Raw genomic sequence first — 22,519 nt, forward strand, 5'->3', positions numbered from 1 at the left:
TTACATGTATGTTGTTCTTATGACAAAAAATTACAAATACATAATAAGCCCCATTTGCTTATTTTAGGTAGTGAATGTCTGCTATGCTATTTTTGGATTTGATCTTATTTTCATGAGTTTAATACATGATGGTTTGTAACATTTTTATCCCACAGATTGAAGATTATGTGCAAGAAGTAGGTGCTGCTCCCACACCTGTGATATTACTTGGTGGTCCTGGCTCAGGCAAATCTTCAATAATGGCTAGAGTGGCTGATGTAGCTGTCAAGAGAGCTGTAAACAATGAAATACCTGGGTAAGATAGAATTACTTTCAAAACTTAGGACTTGTGAACACTTTATCTTAACTTCCATTCCATGAGTTGCGTAACACATCAGCTGTCATTGGTTATGGCAATGTTCTATGCTTTTATAATTTGCAATATAAACCTTGTTGAATACTGTCATTCTACAGTCAGTCTACTCTGAAATACAAAGTACCGACGCGGACGCATACATTGTGCTGACTTTGAAGGCACTCATACCTGCAGCAGAGACACAGCACTACGCATTGTTTACGCGCTGTATACGCACAAGTTGTCACTTTGTACTTCAAAGTGGACACACTGTAGTCATCAAAACACTATCCTCCAAGATGGATTCCAGAGAACAATATCGTCACTGGGCGGGAAAAACCTTGTATGTACTTTTTGCTCTTGAACATGGATGAAGCAAACCATTCAATATGAAGTCTACATCTACAAGGCTTTATCCGTTTTCAAGGGCCACAAGTAAATATGAGCTGTTTCCTGCATGTACTTTTGGCCCTTGAACATGGATGAAGCAACCTCTTCAATATAAAGTCTACACCTACAAGGCTTTATCCATGTTCAAGGGCCAAAAGTACATATGAGGTTTTTCCTGCCCAGTGACGATATATCACCTGTATTATTGATTAGTATGTTCAGTGCATGATGTTAAACAGGTGATCAAGCAAGCATCATTCTAAACTGCATTTATCTTATACCAATATAGCAATCATCCAATTGTTTGTTACTATTCTGGTTGATTTATTGGTATATCCTTGGTATAAGATATATTCATGAGTTAGACTAGTGTAAGGACTCCATTAGGGTATTATGCAGCTTATGGAATAAATCTGTAAAAATAATCCTTCAATAGAAGAATTCTGTGCAGTTTTACACAATGGATAAACTGGGTTATTGCATAATGTCTACTGTTGTTGTATTTAATTCGCGGATACAACATGTACGATATGGAAGCAAAGAGTCCATCCACAAACATTCCATGACTCAAAAAAATAATCCTATCGCGCTATGCAATGTTGTTACTAGGCAACCAGTCAGTCACCAATGATTCTGGGAAGTACACACATATTTGACATGACACTCGGCACATACACTTTTTTTCTGAGGATTGAAAATAGCAACAGTTCAAGCCAATATGCAATTGCAAAAGCATATCAAGTTGTAGTGTCATACATCACACAGAAATTGATGCATCTTTTTTATTGCCTACACAGTGGAGGAGATCAAGGCTGGCATGTGTTTTATCATTTTGTTGGAGCTGTGCCTGGTTCAACTGATGTAGAAAAGATGCTGAGGAGGTTACTGATAGAACTCAAAGTGGTCAATGTAAGTTTTATTATCATTTACACCGCAGGTGTAATTTCACAATCAAAATCAGACAACAGAAATATGTAGATGTCTTAGTTAAAAGCATAAGTTATTTATAGTTCACGTCTATACAATAAGATATAATTGTGACCAGTTCCCACAAAACCAGACATAAGTCACTAAATTTGAAAATTGAGTTTTTGATGTCATCATTTAGTATATGTCTTCAGCTTTCATTTCATACCAAAATTATGTTTCTGGGACATGTGGTCCTCATTCTACGGTCTTTCAACGCGAAGGGGGGAAGCGACACATAAAGAAAAGGCTAATGCAAGAAAAATTACTTTAAAGTTGTAAAATGACATGTTAAGGACTTGGTTTGGCTCAAAAAATGGTAGGTTTGGGTGCTTTGAACGTAAAAGAATATTTTGTTTTCAATGGTAGGTTAAAGTAAACATATTTTAATATGTTTCCTTAAAAGGAATCAAAAAATAATAAAAACTGAAAAACAAAATCTGCATGTTTTTTTACCTCTTTCCCAACTGTGCCTCGCCATATGTCAAAATGGTTGAGTGCGACTTATGGTGGGTTTCGTCAGAGCGGTTTACAATTTAGAAAGCACTTGTCTTTCATAAACTTGACAAAATTGTATGCACTAGAGGCATTACTGATTGTGATTTGCGGAATTTTGCAAGATGGACGTGCTACTAGAAATAGATTAAACCCCTGCGAAAATTTCCCGTTATATAGTATATAAATAATTCAAACTTATTATTTGGCTATTATTTGGCTATGTATTTACATATGTATTTGCTTTTGTGTATGTTGCAGGAATCCATAATGCCCAAAGACTATGAAGCAGCTGCCCAGCTAACCAGTGGTGTCTTATCCAATTCCAACTCTAGGCCTACAATTGTCATCATTGATGCTCTAAATCAGGTACCAAAGCATTTCTTGTTAATCAATATATTTGCAATACATTGATCAGAATATTAACAAATTGATGCTATATTTCCTCTTGTGTTGTCCTGTCTTAGTTAATGTCATCAAAATATTTGTGCTTGTAGCCAATATTACAAGTTTGCCATTGACTGTTTTATTTCAGTTTGATGAAGGCAAAGGTTATTCCCCTCTGAGATGGTTACCTAGGAAACTTGCACCCCAAATTCGCTGCGTCTTCTCTATGATAAACGATACCTCACCGCACAGACTTCTCAGAGAGAGGGCGTTGAAACCCAACGAGATTGAAGTGACACCGCTTGACACCAATACTAGACAGGTATGAAAAGATTCATTTGTTTTATCGCATTTCACATATTGGGTTTTTCATTCTGTGGAAGATTTAAGAAGTCTTCTACAGAGGGAGTATGTTTTTCAAATGGAATTGGCTAGGATTGATTATTTTTAAACCCATACGCTTGCTGTAAAATGGCTTCTTGTGGGCTAGGCTAAAGTAATTTTTTTATTACCTCTGTGGTTTGTGTACGTGCTGTGGTCAGCGATCACCTAAAACAGGCAAGGTGTCCTCCCCTTCTATGTGCTGATGACCAATGGTTCAACCATCTTGTTGTAAAGACCATTGATAAACCAATCAGCGTGATTGTTTATCAGTTAAAAATTTACTTTACGTTTAATATAGTCATCTTTTTATCAGAGAAAGATAATTAAACAGCTAGCATGTGAAATTTCACTACATCAATATTTTACTGCATTCTGATAGCTCTTGTGACATTTTTTCAAAGCATGAGTAAGTTCAAAGATGGGATAGAACTGTGCTTCAATATTAATATTATATTAAATTTTGTTAATTTTTAATGGACACAGTTTGCTTCACTTGTTATTATTATTAATATCATTTTATGTAACACAAGTGCAAGTTAAATTTTCATAAACTTGTCCAATTTTCCTTGCAGGAAATAGTGAAGGAATCATTAGGTCAGTACCAGAAGCGTCTTGACCAACAGCAGATGTCCAGCCTACTCAGCAAAGACTCATCACAGAATCCATTATGGCTGGCCATTGCATGTGAAGAACTGAGGGTGTATGGAGATTTCTCTACTGTCACTGATAAGATTAATTCATTATCTGATGGCTTACTAGAGTAAGTTTTATAGCAGGAATTAAATTAAGAAATAAAGGGTAATGATGTATCCTTTGCACCCATATGTGTCCAATGCAGTAAAAAAAAGTAAATAGTGGATGTGGCGCACCAAGTGAAATATTTTCACAGAAATATTGTACTCGTAACCAAGCAGGACAAATTCTTGCAGAATACACCTAACCCATTATTGCAAAACAATGTGCTGTCATGTGATCCGTTTGGATAAATCACAGTGGGGAGGTAATAGAGTAATAATATAGAAAATTACTTTGCGAAGTCAAGATTGGAAGGTTTGTTCCTGAGCCTTCTGAGCGTGCTTAATTCGGCTGATGGCGGTAGAGTGTTCAGACTTGGCCATATCGCTCATCTGAGCATACATGCAGAGCACTCAAGTTGGCAGCGCTTTTTAGCCTTGGTTTTTGCGCTGAGAAATAGCAAAAAAGTAAGTGGATAGGGATATATGCCGATAAAAGTTGTTTTGGAATCTACAGAAATAGAGCTTTAATTTGATACCAAATTTATATTGCAAAGTATGGCAGGGAAGCTAGAAATGGCATTTAAACTAGGCCGAGTTCCTATTAGACACTGAATTAGTGCTGTGCCCCCTTAATCAATCTGAGTCACTGATCAGCATGTATGAATTGATCTGTCCACAGTCTTTTAGGTCAAGTATTGCAGAGATTTGAGCAGGAGAATGGTGGTAATCTACTGGTAGCAACGATGTGTCTATTAGAATGTTCATCTCATGGACTCCTGGAGACTGAGTTACTTGCTATTCTAGGGGATGAAGACAATCTTATGCCTCCTGATGAAAAAGGAGATTCAGCAGAGAAAGGTAGATTAAATTGTAATTGATTTTGCTGTTGTTTGTTTATTATGTTGTGTGCTTATGTGTGTTAATGGGTAATTAATTTCAAAAGTGGATGAAGGTGACCTCACATACCTGCAACCATGCACCCACATCCAATGGAGGACAATCTACAGTGTAAAAATGCATTTTGGTCCACAGGTTTAGCATTCTGTGGATACACCCTGCATTTTCTATATACATTGTCTGTGTGTATATTAGTCTACTGTAGTAGACCAGTTTGATTTATCATTCCCTAAATTAATCTCTCTGACCTGACCATGGAAAACTCATCATTCCTGTTCTGATTCAACAGCTCAGATATCCATGAGAAAACTGGTCTACTGTATTTCGAATATACAATGAACTATGCACTCTATAGTGGGTATGATGTTACCTCATTAAAAATGCAGTCTTGGCTGTTTATGCACATATCCTGTGGTTTTTACAAATTAAGCCGTTTGAATAGCCATCCAGCGCGTATTATTTGCACAAGGTCCAATGTATACGTTTGACGTCGCGCACGTATACGCGATGGTTAAGCTGTCAAAGGAAACCGATAGAGCTACCCCACGTGGGTTGCGTTCAGTGAACACAGTGGGTTGGGCTAATGCATAAACATGTATGCTTGCCTATCTGTTATTGGTTAAGATTTACCACCCACATTGATTTTTACTTCATTAACATTCATCTCAGATTCGAGATGAAAGAGGTTGAGTCTATGTGTTAAGATATGGTGGGTCACACAGGTCATATCCAACTACCGCAGTCCTTTTTTTTCTGGGCAGGGCAGTCACTGGAGATGTGATGTGTCTCGCCATTCTGTGGTCTCGTCATAGATTTTAAATGGTTTCATGCATGGAATTGTTTATCAAAAAAAAAAAAAAAAAAAAAAAAAAAAAGGAATGCAGCGCAGTCTATGTGTATATGTGTGTGTGGGGGGAGTGTCTGTGCATGTTTATGGGTGTTTGTGGGTGATTCATGTTTCAATCTCATGCTAAAAAATCAAAACAAAATCAGACAAATTTGGTTCTAAAATTCAAAAACCTGAAATATCAATTTATTTTGTTTCATTTTGCATCAGGTTCCAAGGAATCATCAGAAAAGAAGCAGGAGAAGCGCCCTCTTGCAGCAGCCAAATGGGCAGCTGTATATCGTGCATTGCGGACATTTCTCAGACCATTTGGAGACAGTGGAGCTGGTCGTCTAGATTTCTATCACAGATCACTTAGTAAAGCTGTCAGACAAAAGTAAGTTAAGCTCTGATAATGTTTACGCTGATTGAAGATTTTATAAAAAAAAGGAATTTCAAATTAAGGGCTCGGTCACCCACCTTTGCACAGTTTTTTATGTAACATGGGAGCACTTTAAACACTCTAAATTGCATTCTGATATCAAATAATTCAGATTTTTTGAAATTTGTGATGTAATACAAATTTTATGGCAAATTATTAAAAATTTAAATTTTTTTTACATTTAACAGTCCCTGAAGTAAACTTTATGAACCTAATGATATGTACTTAAAGTGTTGATGAAAAGCTGCCTATCATATGAAAAATTTGACCTATTGTATTGAAGATTTAAACATATTAGGTCTTTTATGAAACTTCATGTTTATTTTGATGAAAGAGACAAAGTGCAGATGTCTTCCACAAAAACATTATTTAGAGTTTGAGAGCAACTATATTACTGATACAGGCAGCTGTAAAACAAGTATTATTGTAAGACCAATCTATTGTATTGTATTTATTATTATTATTATTTGTGGAGGGTGTCTGCATTTGTCTCTTTTGTCAAAAAGGTTAGAAAAACCCACTCAATTAGAGGCATTTATGCTTAAAGATGGAATTCTACAGTATGTCGAAATGTTTCGTTATAGGTATTTTGGTTTACAAGCTGGTGATGGTACTGATGAAGGTAATCCATTATGCATGTGGTGGCATACAAAGCTGGCTGATTTCTTTGAACATGAACAGAACCTGGACAGAAAAGTGGAGGTATGTGTGTAGACTATTCATCATATACCACTGAGCATGTATTTGTGTCATGCTCAGTCAATGCATTTTAAGGCGCGCGAGTGCGATCGCGCTCATAGAGCCCACCTTAAATCACTTTACCGAGTGCGATTTATAGCGCACCTTGTCACCTCAAGGAGTTTCCAGCAGTTCCCGAAAGTGATTTGCATAAAATAAATCGACGTCATGGCCTTTACAAAGGTGACGACCCAAACAATATCTTTTCTACTCGCTGATTGGCCGTTTTTGACAATTTAATATGTAAATTAGCTGACCTTTCTTGTGAGGTCACGCTACCAAATATGATAACGTAGTGTTCATGTCACAACAAAGACATGACATGCCATTGACCACCGTAGTAAATGTGGTAATGTTTATGCATTCAACTGAACTGTATAATTATTTAGAAGCTGAACAAGGCTGATTTAATATTTTGACATGACCTACACACGTGTGATCTGTCAGCGGTGAGTGTAGCGCTATAATAAAATTGTACCGAGGTTTGCCGATAGAAATATCAGTTTATACTACTCATCACAATGGATATGTGGATGTTGCGATTGCGAAGGTTGATGGGACGCACATGACCGGTCCATAGTTCATTTCCATGACCGGTCCATAGTTCATTTTGCGGGCATAGTTAATTCAATGACTGCACTTTCAACCAATCGGATGACATGAATCTATATATGAGGTATATAACAGTCGTTATGACAGGATCGAGTTCTGTAGTTCTTAAAAATATGTGTTCAATAACAAACACGGTCAAAAGGTCACAACACTATGTTCCCCAGAATTCTGGAAAAAGTCTCTAACACTTTTTTAACACATAAGTTTCTCAGTCGTCAACACAAACAGTTGAGGAATGAGGGGGCAGTCTATTATGTACGTATTGGTGAGGACCCTAGCAGGGTGTGTTTGTTGTATCACTCTCCTCTTGTTTGGGCATCTTTTAGCACTTATAAAATGAAAACGTTTTTATCTATTCAAAGACTTTTGTGTAAAAACCAACAATATATTTGTAGTGCTGCTTCTGTTGTTTAAAGCTAGCAGGATACCTGCATTTGATATTGGCCGAACCCGCTAGTTACGGTAGGTCAACCCGCTAGCTATGATAGATAATTTGCAAACATATTCTTGAAAGATGTTTGGCAAAAATATGCCTTTGATCAATGATTCTATCAAAGTTAAATGGCAATTTTTAATGAAATTGTCAGAACTGGGAATGATTAACGCTGGTTGATTGCCTAAAAAAAATGAAGAACTATCTATTACATATCTGTAATTTTGTATTTGTTGATTTAAACAGGAATACCCATACCAGCTAGTGAAGATAGGAGATCAAGACAGGCTAGCACGCTGCCTCATAGAATGGCCGGTATTTGACAGATTGTTTGAAGATGACTACAGTACAGAGTTGTTGGCCTATTGGAGAAAGGTAATGATGAGTTTATTGTAATCTTTTTAGATGAAACATCTAAAATGAACCTGATGAAGGCACTTGCTTACATTTTGAGAGCGTACACAGCGTAAAATGGTATTCTGATTGTCAAATTCAATCGTCTCACAATCATAAGAACAGACCGGAACTCTAATTGGCTGATTACGCATCAAAGTGTTGGTTGGCACAGAGTGGCAGTCTTAATATGAACACAAAGCCACACGTATATGTCGCTAATAAACAGGGCTTTTTTGTCAATCGTAGCAAGTTAACAATGTTGTTTCCTGAAAGCCAGTGTAGTAATATTGTCAAGAAAGTGTAGACATCTGGAGTTTGTGTGGGTCCACTTAACACATAGGTTTCTCATGTGTATGTCCTCATGTTACTTGTGTTTATACTGCATAATTAATGTTGTTTCCTTGTATGTCCCAGGTTGGTGAATACTCCAAGATGCATGACTGTTATAAGAACTCCTTGCAAGCATTGTCAGAGACACTGGGCATATCAAAAGAAGAAATAGCACTCAGACATGAGAACATCGGCAAAATTATGTAAGTATAAGCTAATAATCTTGGCACAGTATGGCCACTTTGATCACTGAGACTTTGACATGCTATAATCTCATTTTATTGTAATGTGCAGATGCGTATCAACCTGGTCATCCTGAGGAGGCAAAAATATGGTTTTTGACAATTTTGTCCCAGCTGGAGGGGACAAAGGGTAAAAGAAAAGAGTGGATTTGACACTAATTTTTGTCTTGCCTGAACTTTGTTAAGAAAGAGACTAAGCAGTCACCATTTCTGTCTATATGTGTTTGTATACATTTGCTAATTTGAATTAAAGTTTCACAAAATAAATGCTGTTTCAAAAGCATCGCTACTACTGAACTCAAACTTCAACTTGATACCGGTGTGAAATTCTTTATTTCCTGGAATTTCAGTAGTATATGACATTATGGGGTTTGCAATCGCTTTTTAGAGCAAATATGCATAATTCCTGTGAATGCTCAAATCAGACGAGGCTAATGCATCATTGGTGCTCTTGTCATTTTTTCCATTACGATCTTACCTGAAAATATTTCCCAAAGCTGTAGTCTACCCACCCATTGGTTACTCTCATGGTACTGCTGATGCTGTTTATTCTTTTTGTTTTCTTCCCTGTTGAATACACCGCTTATTTCATTTTTTTTTTTTGGCCATTTCAATTTCTAGGGTCCAGGCAGGTCTTTACCAGGAAGCTAAGCCAATCATAGATGTTGCTATTGAAATTGAACAAGAACATGGTGGATCTAGACCAGAAAGGATGGCTGAATTGACAGGATTATATGGAGAGCTGTACGATGAGGTAGGTACAATACTATTCAGCAAATTTGTTCAGCAGTGTCCGTCTGCTCTTTCTGATTATCGTGTAAAGGCAATGTGATACTATGCAGCTTGACCAGCTAATGAGGTGCCGATGTGATGTTGATGTGAATTAGCCAATCAGAACTCCACTAATGTGTTTACGCCATAGACAGCGTCATATTGGCAGACCGCTGAAGAACCTTGCAGAAAACTAAAATAATGTACTCTGTATTTGTAAACAATGTGACTTGGGGATGATTTGAAGTGACCTCCACTTCAGATGAGTCTGGTATTTATTCCTACTCTATTATGTAAAGAGACACACATGTAGCAGCCAACAAGTGCATTCATTTGATATGGATGTAGTTATAGTACTCTAGTCCCACCTACTCCAATCAAATGTGAGCCAGTAGGCCACCTTGTTTGTTTTTAAGCCAGACGGCCCAGACCCCCTGTACACATTAAACAATTCGCACATCGGCAAGACAGTGCAAAAGTTTCCTGGTAATACAACGTAGAATGCCTCATCAATTCAAGACTACAAATTCACAGGCTTCAACATGTGCAAGTTGATCTAATACTGTGTTATTAGGAAAGATGAAAAAAAAAATAGTTATGAACTGATCATTTTTCCACAGATTGCTAAAATGCATGACTTTATCACAAGAGAACAGATAAAGGACTTGAAACCTGCTATTGAGTTCAACCGTAAATCAGTGAAAATCAGGGAGACATTAGAAGGAGGAAAACATAAGGTAAGAAAGCACATTTTATAAAGTGCCTTTCTAACAAGCTTTTAGTGTGGAAAGATTGCTGTATTTATAAAGAGGAGCTTAAACGATATCCAGATCTGATGTAACATATTCCCACATGGAATAAATGGAATAAATGAGTGAATGACCTCAGTCATAGTCATCCAGTAGTAGTAAAGAGAAAAACGTTGGGAAACTATTGGAAAATTTTGTTTTACAAGACCAATATAATTTTCTCACATGTTAGACGTTTCATCTTCCAATCAGAATACTTCATCAGTAATGCGCCAATCTAGCAACATTCACAATGTCATCTCCAGAGTGCTCTGTTCCTTGCAGTAGCTGATCATACATGATTTAGTGAATATGTTTCTTCATCATGGTTGATAACGTCCCCATTTTGTGATCTACATTGTTTCTCTGATCTATCTGGTTTGCTTGCCCAAGTCATAGATAAAGACTCTTGCAAGGTGTGCATACACAGATGTAAAGTAGGAAAGTCAGCATGGGGTAGGGGCACTAACAGATTGCTGCTAGCTGAAATTACATTTCCTGTATTCAGGGATGAGATTCTTCCTCGGATTAGAGGAATTCCTCCTCTTTGAGTTTTTCTTCCCTGCACAAAAGTATAGAAGATTCATTAATTTTCCTCCTTTTGGGCACTTTTCCTCTTTTTTGATTGAACGTCCGTCTCATGCCTGTGTATTGTTTCTAATCATTAGTTCAAAAGAGGTGACACTTTGATGAGGCTATCCTTCAATTTGAATACATGGATGGAGTGTGGCGGTGATAACAACCTGTCAGCTGATGAGGCTAAGGAGGAATCAGAACAATACATAGAAACAGCTATTGAGATCTTCAGAGAGGTAAATTGTTTGCTAAATGTGGACTTAAATTCATCAGGGGGTACTTAAGTGTGGTTTGGGTATGGGTATTCACCGTAGAAGTGATGTGATAATTGGATTAACTACCATAGCAATTATAGATGAATACAATTTTTGAATATATCGCCCTGCACTACAAGCAGGTTTTACTCATCACCAGTGTGTGTCTGCAATCATAGATTGAATACAATATCACTCTTTTCAAAGATACTGATCTTACAGGTGTGAGTGATCAGCATCAGCATGATATAAATATTCTATAGAATTACGATCCAGGTCTTTATCCCTGTTCTTTGACATCTATGGTTCAATGCATAGGTACCGCATGAACGTAGTCCAGGGCGATATATTCAAGATTGTATTCATCTATTGCTATGGTTGTTAATATGATTAATTACGTCACTTCTACGGCGAATCAATGCTACTGAGAATTTGCAAGTGGGCCCATAAATATACCAATTATTTTTAATATGGACCATTGATATATGAAAAGTAAACATTTTTGGCCAGATAATAATACAAATTGTCTTAGTTTATAAATTTTTCCCCAAAGTTAGGGAAAATTTCAAAAAGTTTTGCTAACTAATTGATCATTTTCTTGCTGCTTTATTCAGATTGGTGATCTTGGTAAAGAGGCAGAGGCATCCATGACTAAGGCAATCTTGTATGAAAGAGGCAGTGATGAACAACTGGAGGTAGGAGTCAAGGCATTATCACAGATTTTCTGTGCAAATTATTTAGTCCAACTGCACCACCAAACGATCACAATTATATTTAGGCTGATTTAATTGAATACCTGAGTGGAAGGAGGGCCCAACGCCATCAAAACTGTGTTTGAGATATTAAGAAAAAACTTAATATTTGGAAAAGTTTTATAGACAGAATGTTTTCATCTAAAGGGGACCTTTAATACATGAACATACAATATTACATACATTCGAAATTATATATGATGTTTCCAGGGCAACGGTACAGGTCTTAATACAAGCTGGAGTTGGGCCCTTCTTCCACTAATATACGTATACTGCAAGTGCCAGTTCCGTAAGCAGATGTGTTATAAATAGCTGCAGAAATTTGGTAATTATCCATTAATTGCACAAGTAGAAGCATGTAATATGTTAGCAAGAAAGTTTATTGTAGTATAAAGCAGATTTCATGGTTAAACAAAATTCCTCTTTAACACAATATTTGTGAAAGAAGGGCCCAACTCCATGGAGTTGGGCCTTTCTTCCATGAAAACCATGATTAAGTGAACATGGAAGACTATTTAGAGAATGAATTTCTTTCACACACAAGGAAGAACAGTCTGCTGCCAATAAAGGGGCAGGGGGACAATTGCCCCCCTGGCAAAATTGCCTGTTTGGGCCCCGCCCTAGCGCTATTTGGGCCCCGCCCCTAGCGCAAATGGAAAAAGGAGAGAGAGAAAAAAGGAGGAGAGTTGGAGAGGAAGGGAAAAAATAGTACTATATATATATCAAAATGTGTTGCTTTTAGGGTGCTTAGAGCGCCTACAATCCTTTTTTTTATTTTTTTTTTTTTTTGCTTTTCACTTTTTCAAACCACCGGAAAAAAATTGGGTCAACCTTTTCAGGCTGTTTTGTTTGGTGGATTTGGGCCCCCGCCCCATACAGGCTTGCCCCCCTGGAAAAAATCCCAGCTACGCCACTGCCAAGATATTAGTATAATTAAAGACAGAGATAAAAACAATTTATCGCGTCTGATGTCACTATCAATTACGATATGAATCCTTTTTTTTTTTTTTTTTTGCTCTTCACTTTTTCAAACCACCGAAAAAATTGGGTCAACCTTTTCAGGCTGTTTTGTTTGGTGGATTTGGGCCCCCGCGCCATACAGGCTTGCCCCCTGGAAAAAATCCCAGCTACGCCACTGCCAAGATATTAGTATAATTAAAGACAGAGATAAAAACAATTTATCGCGTCTGATGTCACTATCAATTACGATATGAATCCTTTTTTTTTTTTTTTTTTTTTTGCTCTTCACTTTTTCAAACCACCGAAAAAAAATTGGGTCAACCTTTTCAGGCTGTTTTGTTTGGTGGATCTGGGCTCCCGCCCCATACAGGCTTGCCCCCCTGGAAAAAATCCCAGCTACGCCACTGCCAAGATATTAGTATAATAATATTAAAGACAGAGATAAAAACAATTTATCGCATCTGATGTCACTGTCAATTACGATCCTTGATTGGTTTACACAGGTTAATCAGCGCGTAAAAGGAAGACCGATCTATCTGGTGCTGATCGGAGAAAAGGAATAGCAGCAAATGGCGAAAAAAATTTTCCTACTATAAAGACCTAACTTTTGAGATGGTTTGCATGTCGAAAGGTGCAAAATTAACAATAAGGCGCCCTGTTATAAATCCGCGTTCAGCAAGTCATCATCACGACACTTGTAAACAAACCGTGCTCGAGTTTGATTGACAGATGACGCCAGACGCGATAAATTGTCTTTATCTTTGTCTTTCATTATATTAGGGTTAGGTTTTAGGTTTTAGGTTGGGATTAGGGTTAGTATTAGGGTTTAGGATTACAATGAGGGGGTGGGGTGAGTGCGAGATAAGATTAGTTAAGGGGTTTGCTTTTATAATTATGTGCAATATAATATGTTATGTTTTTCTTATGCTTATTTGATGCTTATTTAATTTGGTGTGTGGCGCGTATTATTTGGGGTCACTGTGTTTGGGAGTAAGAGGTGCACTTAGGGGTGTGTGAGGGTGTGTGTGTGTGGTGTGATGGGGTGAGTGTGGAGATAAGATACAGGGGTTAGCTTTCATAATTATGTGCAATATAATTTATTATGTTTTATTATGCTTATTTCTTGTTATAATGTATTTTAATAACTTTTATGTGTAATAATAGTAAATAATTTTGATGTTTTAAGATGGTAAAAAGTAATGCAATTTGGCTATTTGCCACAAAGTTATTTTTAATAAATATGAAATGAAATGAGGGTTAGGATTAGGGTTTAAGGTTAAGATTAGGGTTAGGTTACAATAAGTAATACATGTAATAATAATAAAAGTAAATTAATTCCCTAAGTGATAGAATTAGGGTTTAGGATTAAAAGTAAGGATTAGGATTAGTGTGTAGGATTAGGGTTTAGGATTTAGATTAGGGTTAGGATTAGGGATTAGGTTTAGGATCAAGAGATTGGGTTAGGGTTACAATTGTGGGTGGCTACTTCTATTCTAAACTTGCTCCATTTTTTTTCTGTCTGAATTGCAGTACTACCTTCTGTCTAGAGACCAGTGTCAGCAGGCTTATGGAGATTCATGTAAATTAATGACTCGAATAATCAGCAATACAGGCATATACTTTGAAGACAAAAATGACTACTATACGGCATATGAGTACTTTGTCAAGTGGTATGAAGTATCAAAAGAGGTAAGACAGGGATAGTATATTTTTATTGTTTCTTTTGTGTTGGAACACTGCATTAACCCTAACACCGGTAGGATTTGTTGCCATCGAAAAAGGAGAGAATATGAACAAAGAAGTTGCCTGGTACCTGGGATTCGAATCACAGACATGTCCATGGTGGATTTGTTGGCCTGGCCAGCGTTTCTGTGCATATATATGACTTGGGGTGATTGCATCATCGCATCACATGACATGCATGCATGATTTTCCATCTTGGATTCTGTTGGATTGGGCAGTCTTAAGGTTAATAAATGACAGCAAGCTCCTAAACCAATGAGTTTAAAAAGCCTTTTTGCAACATACTATACTGACCTGTTTTGTTAATCCTAAGAATTAAATCTACCTACACTGATTTGCATTTCTTTTCAGGTTTTTGGTGAGAACCATCCCAAGACAAAATCAGCAAAAAGTTGTCTGAGTGAGCCCAGATATCAGCGTATTAGACAGTCAATGGAAAATGGAGGACAACGAGGACAACCCATTGTCCAGGATGATGACTTCCAGGATGACGATGATGACGACGACGACGATGAATATTGATCAAACTCTATGCTGTTTCTTGGATAAAGCATTAAATGTTAATGAAAAATGAACCATCCCAAAACAAAATCAGCAAGAAGTTGTCGGAGTGAGCCCAGATATCAGCGTATTAGACAGTCAATGGAAAATGGAGGACAGCGAGGACAACCCATCAATGCTTTAGATGATGATGATGACGATGACTATGATGATGACGACGATCAATATTGATCAACCTCTATGCTGTTTCTTGGATAAAGCATTGAACATTTATGAAAAATCAACCTCTGGGTCATTGCACCGCAGCAACATGAATCCTGGTAACTTATCCAGTTACCCTCCACACGGAATAAAGCAATTCTATGGTTGTAATTGGATTGTTGTCCAAGATTATGCTTTCTGCCATTGCACCTTTGTTTCAGATGGACATTTTATTTTTGAAAAGACCATGGGACATACAATACATACAATTATTTGTGTAGTCTCTTCTCGAAAGCTAGTGCATTATATTGCCTAAGTATTTGCTCAATAGTATTTTGTGCAAATCTTATTAGGGCTCATATTGAAATACCCTACCATGTTTCACACAGAAAGAAGGCAGGATTCCCCTCGCTAAGCGCGCACCTCAGGAAAGCTTGGTCATAAAACAGATGGATTATATGCATCAGTGATACACCCTGCCCAGGATTTTAACAAAAGAAGGCTAGCGCAGGAAAGCTGCAGGATGGCGCACACCTTCCTGTGTAAGGGAATTTCAATATGAACCCTTACAAACTTGATTGCAGTTCTTTCTAAAACTTGAATGCAGTTCTTTTGTTAAAGGACCTTTCCATTTTGCATGTAAACTCTATGGAGATGAAAATTAGAGAAGATTGAAAAGGGTGCTATAACTTCATTGAAGGTTTATAAAAAAAAGGACTGCATACAATTGTGTAACAAAATTTGCATAGAATGCTACTTGAGCAAGTACAAAATATAATTAAATACTTTTAAAAAGGGGGAGTTAGTGAAAACAAACAATGTCCTATATCTCAGAGTTTATGAAACAAGGGTGCATGACCAGTCCATCTGCATATCTGTGACCCAGCACAAGTGAATGAGGCATTTGGAAGAAAAAAATTGAGCCTCTTAATGTTAGCAACAAGAGTAATTTGAGCAAGTCCTGATATTAATGTACATCCATATCAAAAGGATGCACTTGTCGGTTGCTATATGTGTCTCTTTTTACATAATAGTTAGGAATGAATACCAGACTCATCTCAAGCAGAGGTCACTTCATTTTGATATGGATTGTACACATTTGTTATTTGAGTTGCCTATCTCACACACAGGTCAGCAGGTTCTTGGGAGGAATAATGATTACAAATCATGTAAACTGACAGCCACATTATTTCTAATTGTGTATAAATTTGCATGGTATTTCAAGTACTGTCCAACCTCCCTTATCTGGACCACTTTTATACGGATCTCTCTGTTATCCAGACATGATTTTCATACAAAAACATGTTTTTAATGCTTTGAAAGATTGATTTCATGCACTGAAGCATTTAGAGGGACATAGCTATCTAGCATACAGCACTTAAAACACCATAATTCAGTGTTATTTTGAGTAACCTTTTGTCTCAATGTTAGCACTACAGACATTCATTGTAATTTAAGATGTAATTTTTAAAGTCTCTTTGTACAGCGCCTTGATCTCTTTGATAAGGCGCTTCATAAATGCTGTTTAATAATAATAATAATTCAGTGGTGAATTACATTTAAATTACTTATCTGGATTTTTCACTTATCCGGCCAATGCTTGGTCCCATCATGGCCAGATCAGAGAGGTTGGTCTCTATGATAATGATTAATGATGATACATACAGAATTTAATGATACTGAAAAATCATGAAGTTGTTAGTAATATTTAGATGTGGCCAGGAAGATTAAGTGCAAAGGTGATGGGTGTCTTTAATACCGTCTTTAATTTGTGGACTGTATCAAAATGTTTGTGATCAGCTTAAAAATGCCAAATTTGTTTATTTATTGGCAATTACAAAATGTCAGTGCAAGAGGATAGAGTCAACATGTCACCATTTAAGACCTTACGATTAGTGTATGTTTTTAGAGTTAGGATTAAACTTAAGGTTATGATCAGGGATAAGATTAGGTTGAGTTCTACAGCATAATAACTTCAGAACCAGTGCTTTAAAGACCCATTCAGTGATCCCAGTGCAAGTGTAACAAAATTAAAATTGTTTATAAATTGCTTAAAAGTGAAGGATAAGTCATTCAAATTGTGTGATATTTTTGAAATGACAAATTTAGCAAAAAACCAAGAAAACAGCAGTATTGACAAAGTTGAAGCCCCATTCAAATACATGTAGCTAATTTATATACTGTCAGTATCTAAATTACAGATTCGTGTAAAATATCTTATTTTTCTTAAATACACGGCTTTCGGCTGAACCACTGCAAGAGCTATGTTAGCACATCTATGACAATGACAAAGGTACCACAATCTGAATTTTGATTATTTTTACGATCGTCGGATGAGCAAATCACTGAAAGATTAAAAAAATTATTTGAAAGAAGACCCTTTGTGGGCCAGCATTGTCCATGAAGTTCTGGCACCTGTTTCAGCAAGATGTCTTTGTAATTTATATGTCTTTCATTTTCAAATTAATCCATGTTTAGCCATTGTGTACATAAATCTGCAGTTGATCGAAGTCTTACATTTTGAGGTAAAATGGCCTGTAATTTGACAAAGGCCCTTTATAATTTTAGATAAGTGCCACAAATGACTTATTTTGAACACTGGTTCAAATTATATAATTTTGGATTTTGGGAAATTAACATATTTGAGCATAGGCAGTGACACTACTTCTAAAATTGCTTCATTTTTAAATGTATATAAAGAATATATTTTTACAAGTGTTTTAGCAGAATCTGTGTTACAGTTAATATTCCATGACTGTTTAAGATATCTTTTTTGCAGCAATAACATTAGCAACACGCATTTGAACTGTTTGAACCCAAGTAAGGCTGCAGAAGTTTGGTTAACCCTCTCCACTTAGGTGTCGACTGCAGAGGACAAGTTTCAGATGTTCTTTAAAAATTGAAAATATTTGTACATTTTCATGACTAATTTTGCAATCTCATGAAACATGTATTAAAATAAGTACAAACAAACCTAAAGTTTGTTCGGTTTATATAAGGCAGAAATTATAAAGTCCCAACTCATGCTTGCATAAATTCACATAAGAGTTCACGAGTTACGCATTACATAACAAACAATTAGCGTAAGCACTTCCCCAACAGTGTGCACACCATTCTATATCCATACACTGTGTAATGAGTCTTATTTTTTGCGCCTTATATGAGCTGAACAAACTTTAGTATTGGTTCAGTGGTTCTAATCTTGAGATAGCTCTTTATATTGTGAGAAGATATCGTAAAACTTGGATTGTTCATGTTGAAGCTTATGGCCAGCTTGCAACGCATTAAATGTTAAATAGGATGGGCAATTTTATTCAACTGATGGGCAAACCTCATTTTGTAGCTAAGACCTGTGTGATAGCTCATAATTATGGGCATAATTTGTTAATAATATCAAATTCCACCAGAATATATTTGTGGCAATATTGTAATATAGCATATCTAAACTTTCTGTATCAATATAAATTAAAGTGCCTTAAATGTATTATTTATGTCAGACTTGGAACTTGATAAGTGTAGTGTTGGTTACGAAACTAGCTACTGGTCTACTAGCAATGAGCATCGCAACTGATCTGATCTGACAGCGGAAACTAGAGTTTGGAAATAAATACTGGAACTTACTTTTTGAAACTTTGCTACATTGCATCACCAAACTTCATCAGGCAACTGACCTGAACTCTGGACTGATCTGGTGGTTCCAGATGCAACATACCAAAGTTGCAAAGAGTAAGTTCCAGTATTCCAAACTACAGGATGACTAAGAACATTCACTCACATGAAGTAAAATGTTTGGTTACTTGTATCCACACTCCCTTTCAACAATGTGAAAGAGGAAGCCATGCCAGAGCACTTCTTCTGGGGTGAACCAAACCTGCCTGCTTATCAAACTAATTGGTGACAAGGTTATCTCTGAATTTGACAGGTGCTAATTGATGCAATAACATTAAAACATCAATTTGCACCTGTCAAATTCAGAGAAAACATTGTTGCTGATTAATTTGATAACCAGACAGGTTTGGTTCACCCCAGAACTGCTCTGGTGGGCTTCCTCTTTAAGTGCAAGACGAAGTGGACAAATGATAGGTCTATATGTCTAACCCAACATTGCTTGGAGGGAGAGGGAGAAAGCAGACATCAATTACAAACACTTAATTGCATGCAATGGGCCTTACATGCATTAAGTGTCCTAACCAATTTTGCACGATATTGCGGTACTATAATCATGGCAGAAAAGGTTGCCACACCAAAGCATAAATTGGCCAACATCCTTCCCCGCTCCCCTATTGCAATTTTGATTTGGACAACATCTTCATCATTTTTACATTATAGTCTGTTACCATTAAAAGATTGGGGTGGGGAAGGGGAGAGTGTAAGCTGATTTTGCACTTTCAACTATTATACAAAGATAATGTGGAACTATAACATACTTAGTCGTGGCAAGTGTGTGCTTTAAACACCAATGTTGGCTGGTGTGGCAACAATTTTACGCCAGGATTGTAGGTGTTATAAATTTTTCTGTGTACTTTTTATGTTTAAATCCAGCTGAAAAATATGTTGATATTCAGTTGGATTTTACACACAATAGACTATTCCAGTTGAAATCCATACACCCAATATGGAAGACATGACCTGAATCTCCCATACAGGAGGTGTATATTTCAAATGGTGTCACCCATTCAGTCCAATCTAAAATTCACTGTTGAATATTAAAGATCATGTCTTCCATGGGAGTGTACTGACACGCCAGACGCGAGTTGTTAAACAGTGATGAACAACAGTGAAATATGATTGAATCCCTTTCAACAACGAAAACAAGCTAAAGTGCTGAGGCTTGTGGATCTGTAAAGCGTGCTGAGGCTTGTGGATCAACGTCTAGGCACTATAAATCACTGCGCTTTTTTTAAATTTTTTTTTTTAAAGATTGTCTAACATAATAATTTCATAAGGAATGTTAGTTAGTCATTGCCACTCAACCTTAAAAGAAGATAGGTGATTTCTTTGTGGATATCAGAAATAAAACTGCAAAATAAAACAGCAATGTTTAGCCGCTATCTCTCCAACATGTAAACCAAGTTTCAGGCATAACGAGTTTTATTCGCTCACATGTAATGTGTATGCGCACTTCCGTTAACTTGCGTTTACATCGCATGTGACTGGAAAAGTGTGGATTCATCACCAATTAACAACGTTTGGCTCCTGTACAAAGGTATAGGAAGAGTTGTTGAATCTTGGATGACTTTTTAGCGAAACATTTTGAAGAAACCAACATTTATCTTGAGGGCCCTGCTGTAATAGGAAACATGTTTAGTGTAATAGTAAACATGCTTTCAGAATTTGGCCCCAAACTTCTGCCAGAAATATCTATTCTTTCTCACACAGTATTTTAAAAAATCTTTGTTCAAATTTGCATTGTTTTTATTTATCTGTAAAAGTAAGGAGTCAGTACATGACTGTTGTATTTATTTAAATTGTGTCATAATTTACGGTTGTGTACCCAGTTGTAAAACATTGTTTCCAGTGTGAACATGTAAAATTAAATGAAAAGTGCTTGCTTCGTCATTTATAGGTTAAAAGGGTACACTAATTGTTAACGGGGTACTACACCCTGTGGTAGATTTGTGACTATTTTTGCATTTTTCTCAAAAAATAATAACACACTGGTAACAAAAGTTACGTATATTATTGGGGCAAGGAAATCCAATTACTACACTGAAATTTCAGTGACCCAAGACAAGCGTTAAGTATATATGATAGGAAATGAGTTACATTCTAGCAGTACATCTTTTCTTATCATAAATCACGAACCATTTGTCTTGGGTCACTGAAATTCCAGTGTAGTAACTGGATTCCTTGCCCCTATATTATATATAACTTTTGCTACCAGTGTGTTATTGGTTTTTTTTAGATTTATGCAAAAATAGACACAAATTTATCGAGGTGTAGTACCCCTTAAGAGAGAATTAAACAAATCAATCCACACATACTGAGATGTTGATGCTGGGCAAGTGTATTGGACACACACAGTGGCCGTAGGCGTAGATCGCGGGGGTATGGGAGAATAAATCCCCCAATATTTTGCCAGGGAGGATGGTCCATGCATCCATCCCACCCAATGTTGACGCCTGTATGTGGGTTTTTGACCAAATTAACCTCATATTTGGCCATTTTAGCCCCAAAAGTGCCAATTTTTCTGCGCTTCACGCAAATATATTCCTCTTTTGCACCACATTTCATCATTTTAGCTTCAATATGGCAAACATTTTTGCGCGCAGTTGTACAATAAGCTTATTTGGTCGCCAAAAGGTGCTGGATTAACTATACTTCAAGAAATTTTTCTACCCCATCCCTCGTGTCAAAAAGAAATCTACGCCACTGACAGTGGCGTAACTGGGGAAGCTGCCCCCCAACACAAAAAAAAAATGGGAAGAGCAAAAATGGGCAAAATTAGCCTCATACATAATACTACAACTTTTGATCAGAAATTGGGAATTTTAAAAATCTTGCCCCCTCACCCCCGGAAGGTCAGGTCTGGTTACACCACTGGACACACATCAACATATTCAGGGCGAGTGCATTTTGAGCAAACAAATATAGTGCACCTATAACCTAATTAATGCACATGTAAAAATCACAGCAATTGTTACTATTTTAAAGCCAATATTTTCTGCAAAATTATGGTTTTAGTCTTACATGTACATAACCTCTCTTCTGTGTGAAAGCAATATGCAACAAAAGCAGAGATTATTTTGATATCTGCGAAATAAAATGAACTAAAAACGTTACGGTGTTGTATGAAGACTGTTTATTTCACCAGATTAGTGATCAGGGAGAACTGCATATTAAAAAAGGGGGCTATCATTTTCTTTGGAAGGGGGGTCCCAAATTTACAATAAAATAAAATTGCAACCCCCCCATTTTGGCAACAAAATTTTTTTGACCCGCAACCACCGATACCCCTTACCCCCCTAAAAAGGCTAAAATTGTATTAAAATCAGTCTTTTTGAATAAAATTAACACCACCCAATTTGTACAGAGGCTCAGGCGGCATAGGACACGTGACATGTGACGTTCGAGGCTGGGAAAAATACAAGGCTGGCAGCCTCATTCAAATTAGACGGTTAGCAGTTATAAATTGAAAAACAACATACTTACAGTGGGGTACTTTAATTGTCGAACCCCAACGGTTTTAGAGTAAGATAATTTTGCTTTGACAATACATAACAATACATAACAAGATTTCATGATTATGTGTTAATCCAATGGCGATGTCAAAAATGGCGATATTGCATCCGCCACCGCCTGCAGAGGCTCACTTGACTTGAGCTATTTAGGCTCTAATTGTTTTTAGAAGGGGTCCCAAATAA

The 22,519-nt window shown here is 36.8% G+C and overlaps 1 protein-coding gene across 2 annotated transcripts in view; it reads left to right on the forward strand.

Annotated features, from left to right (window-relative positions):
• The window catches only part of LOC140156784 (TPR repeat-containing protein DDB_G0287407-like), a 32,966-nt gene extending 16,368 nt beyond the window's left edge, over positions 1 to 16,598 (forward strand). For both annotated transcript variants that reach the window (XM_072179763.1, XM_072179764.1), the window contains 16 exons: positions 156 to 295; positions 1,522 to 1,633; positions 2,447 to 2,554; positions 2,721 to 2,894; positions 3,529 to 3,716; positions 4,373 to 4,551; positions 5,648 to 5,813; positions 6,443 to 6,560; positions 7,888 to 8,016; positions 8,452 to 8,570; positions 9,231 to 9,363; positions 10,001 to 10,117; positions 10,837 to 10,980; positions 11,613 to 11,693; positions 14,241 to 14,399; positions 14,805 to 16,598. In XM_072179763.1, the coding sequence (XP_072035864.1) occupies positions 156 to 295; positions 1,522 to 1,633; positions 2,447 to 2,554; positions 2,721 to 2,894; positions 3,529 to 3,716; positions 4,373 to 4,551; positions 5,648 to 5,813; positions 6,443 to 6,560; positions 7,888 to 8,016; positions 8,452 to 8,570; positions 9,231 to 9,363; positions 10,001 to 10,117; positions 10,837 to 10,980; positions 11,613 to 11,693; positions 14,241 to 14,399; positions 14,805 to 14,975 (2,238 nt within the window). In that variant the 3' untranslated portion in view covers positions 14,976 to 16,598. The remainder of the gene's footprint in view (positions 1 to 155; positions 296 to 1,521; positions 1,634 to 2,446; positions 2,555 to 2,720; positions 2,895 to 3,528; positions 3,717 to 4,372; positions 4,552 to 5,647; positions 5,814 to 6,442; positions 6,561 to 7,887; positions 8,017 to 8,451; positions 8,571 to 9,230; positions 9,364 to 10,000; positions 10,118 to 10,836; positions 10,981 to 11,612; positions 11,694 to 14,240; positions 14,400 to 14,804) is intronic.
• The last annotated feature ends 5,921 nt before the right edge of the window (positions 16,599 to 22,519 follow it).

Source organism: Amphiura filiformis, chromosome 7 (genome assembly GCF_039555335.1).
Source record: "Amphiura filiformis chromosome 7, Afil_fr2py, whole genome shotgun sequence".
Classification (NCBI taxonomy): domain Eukaryota; kingdom Metazoa; phylum Echinodermata; class Ophiuroidea; order Amphilepidida; family Amphiuridae; genus Amphiura; species Amphiura filiformis.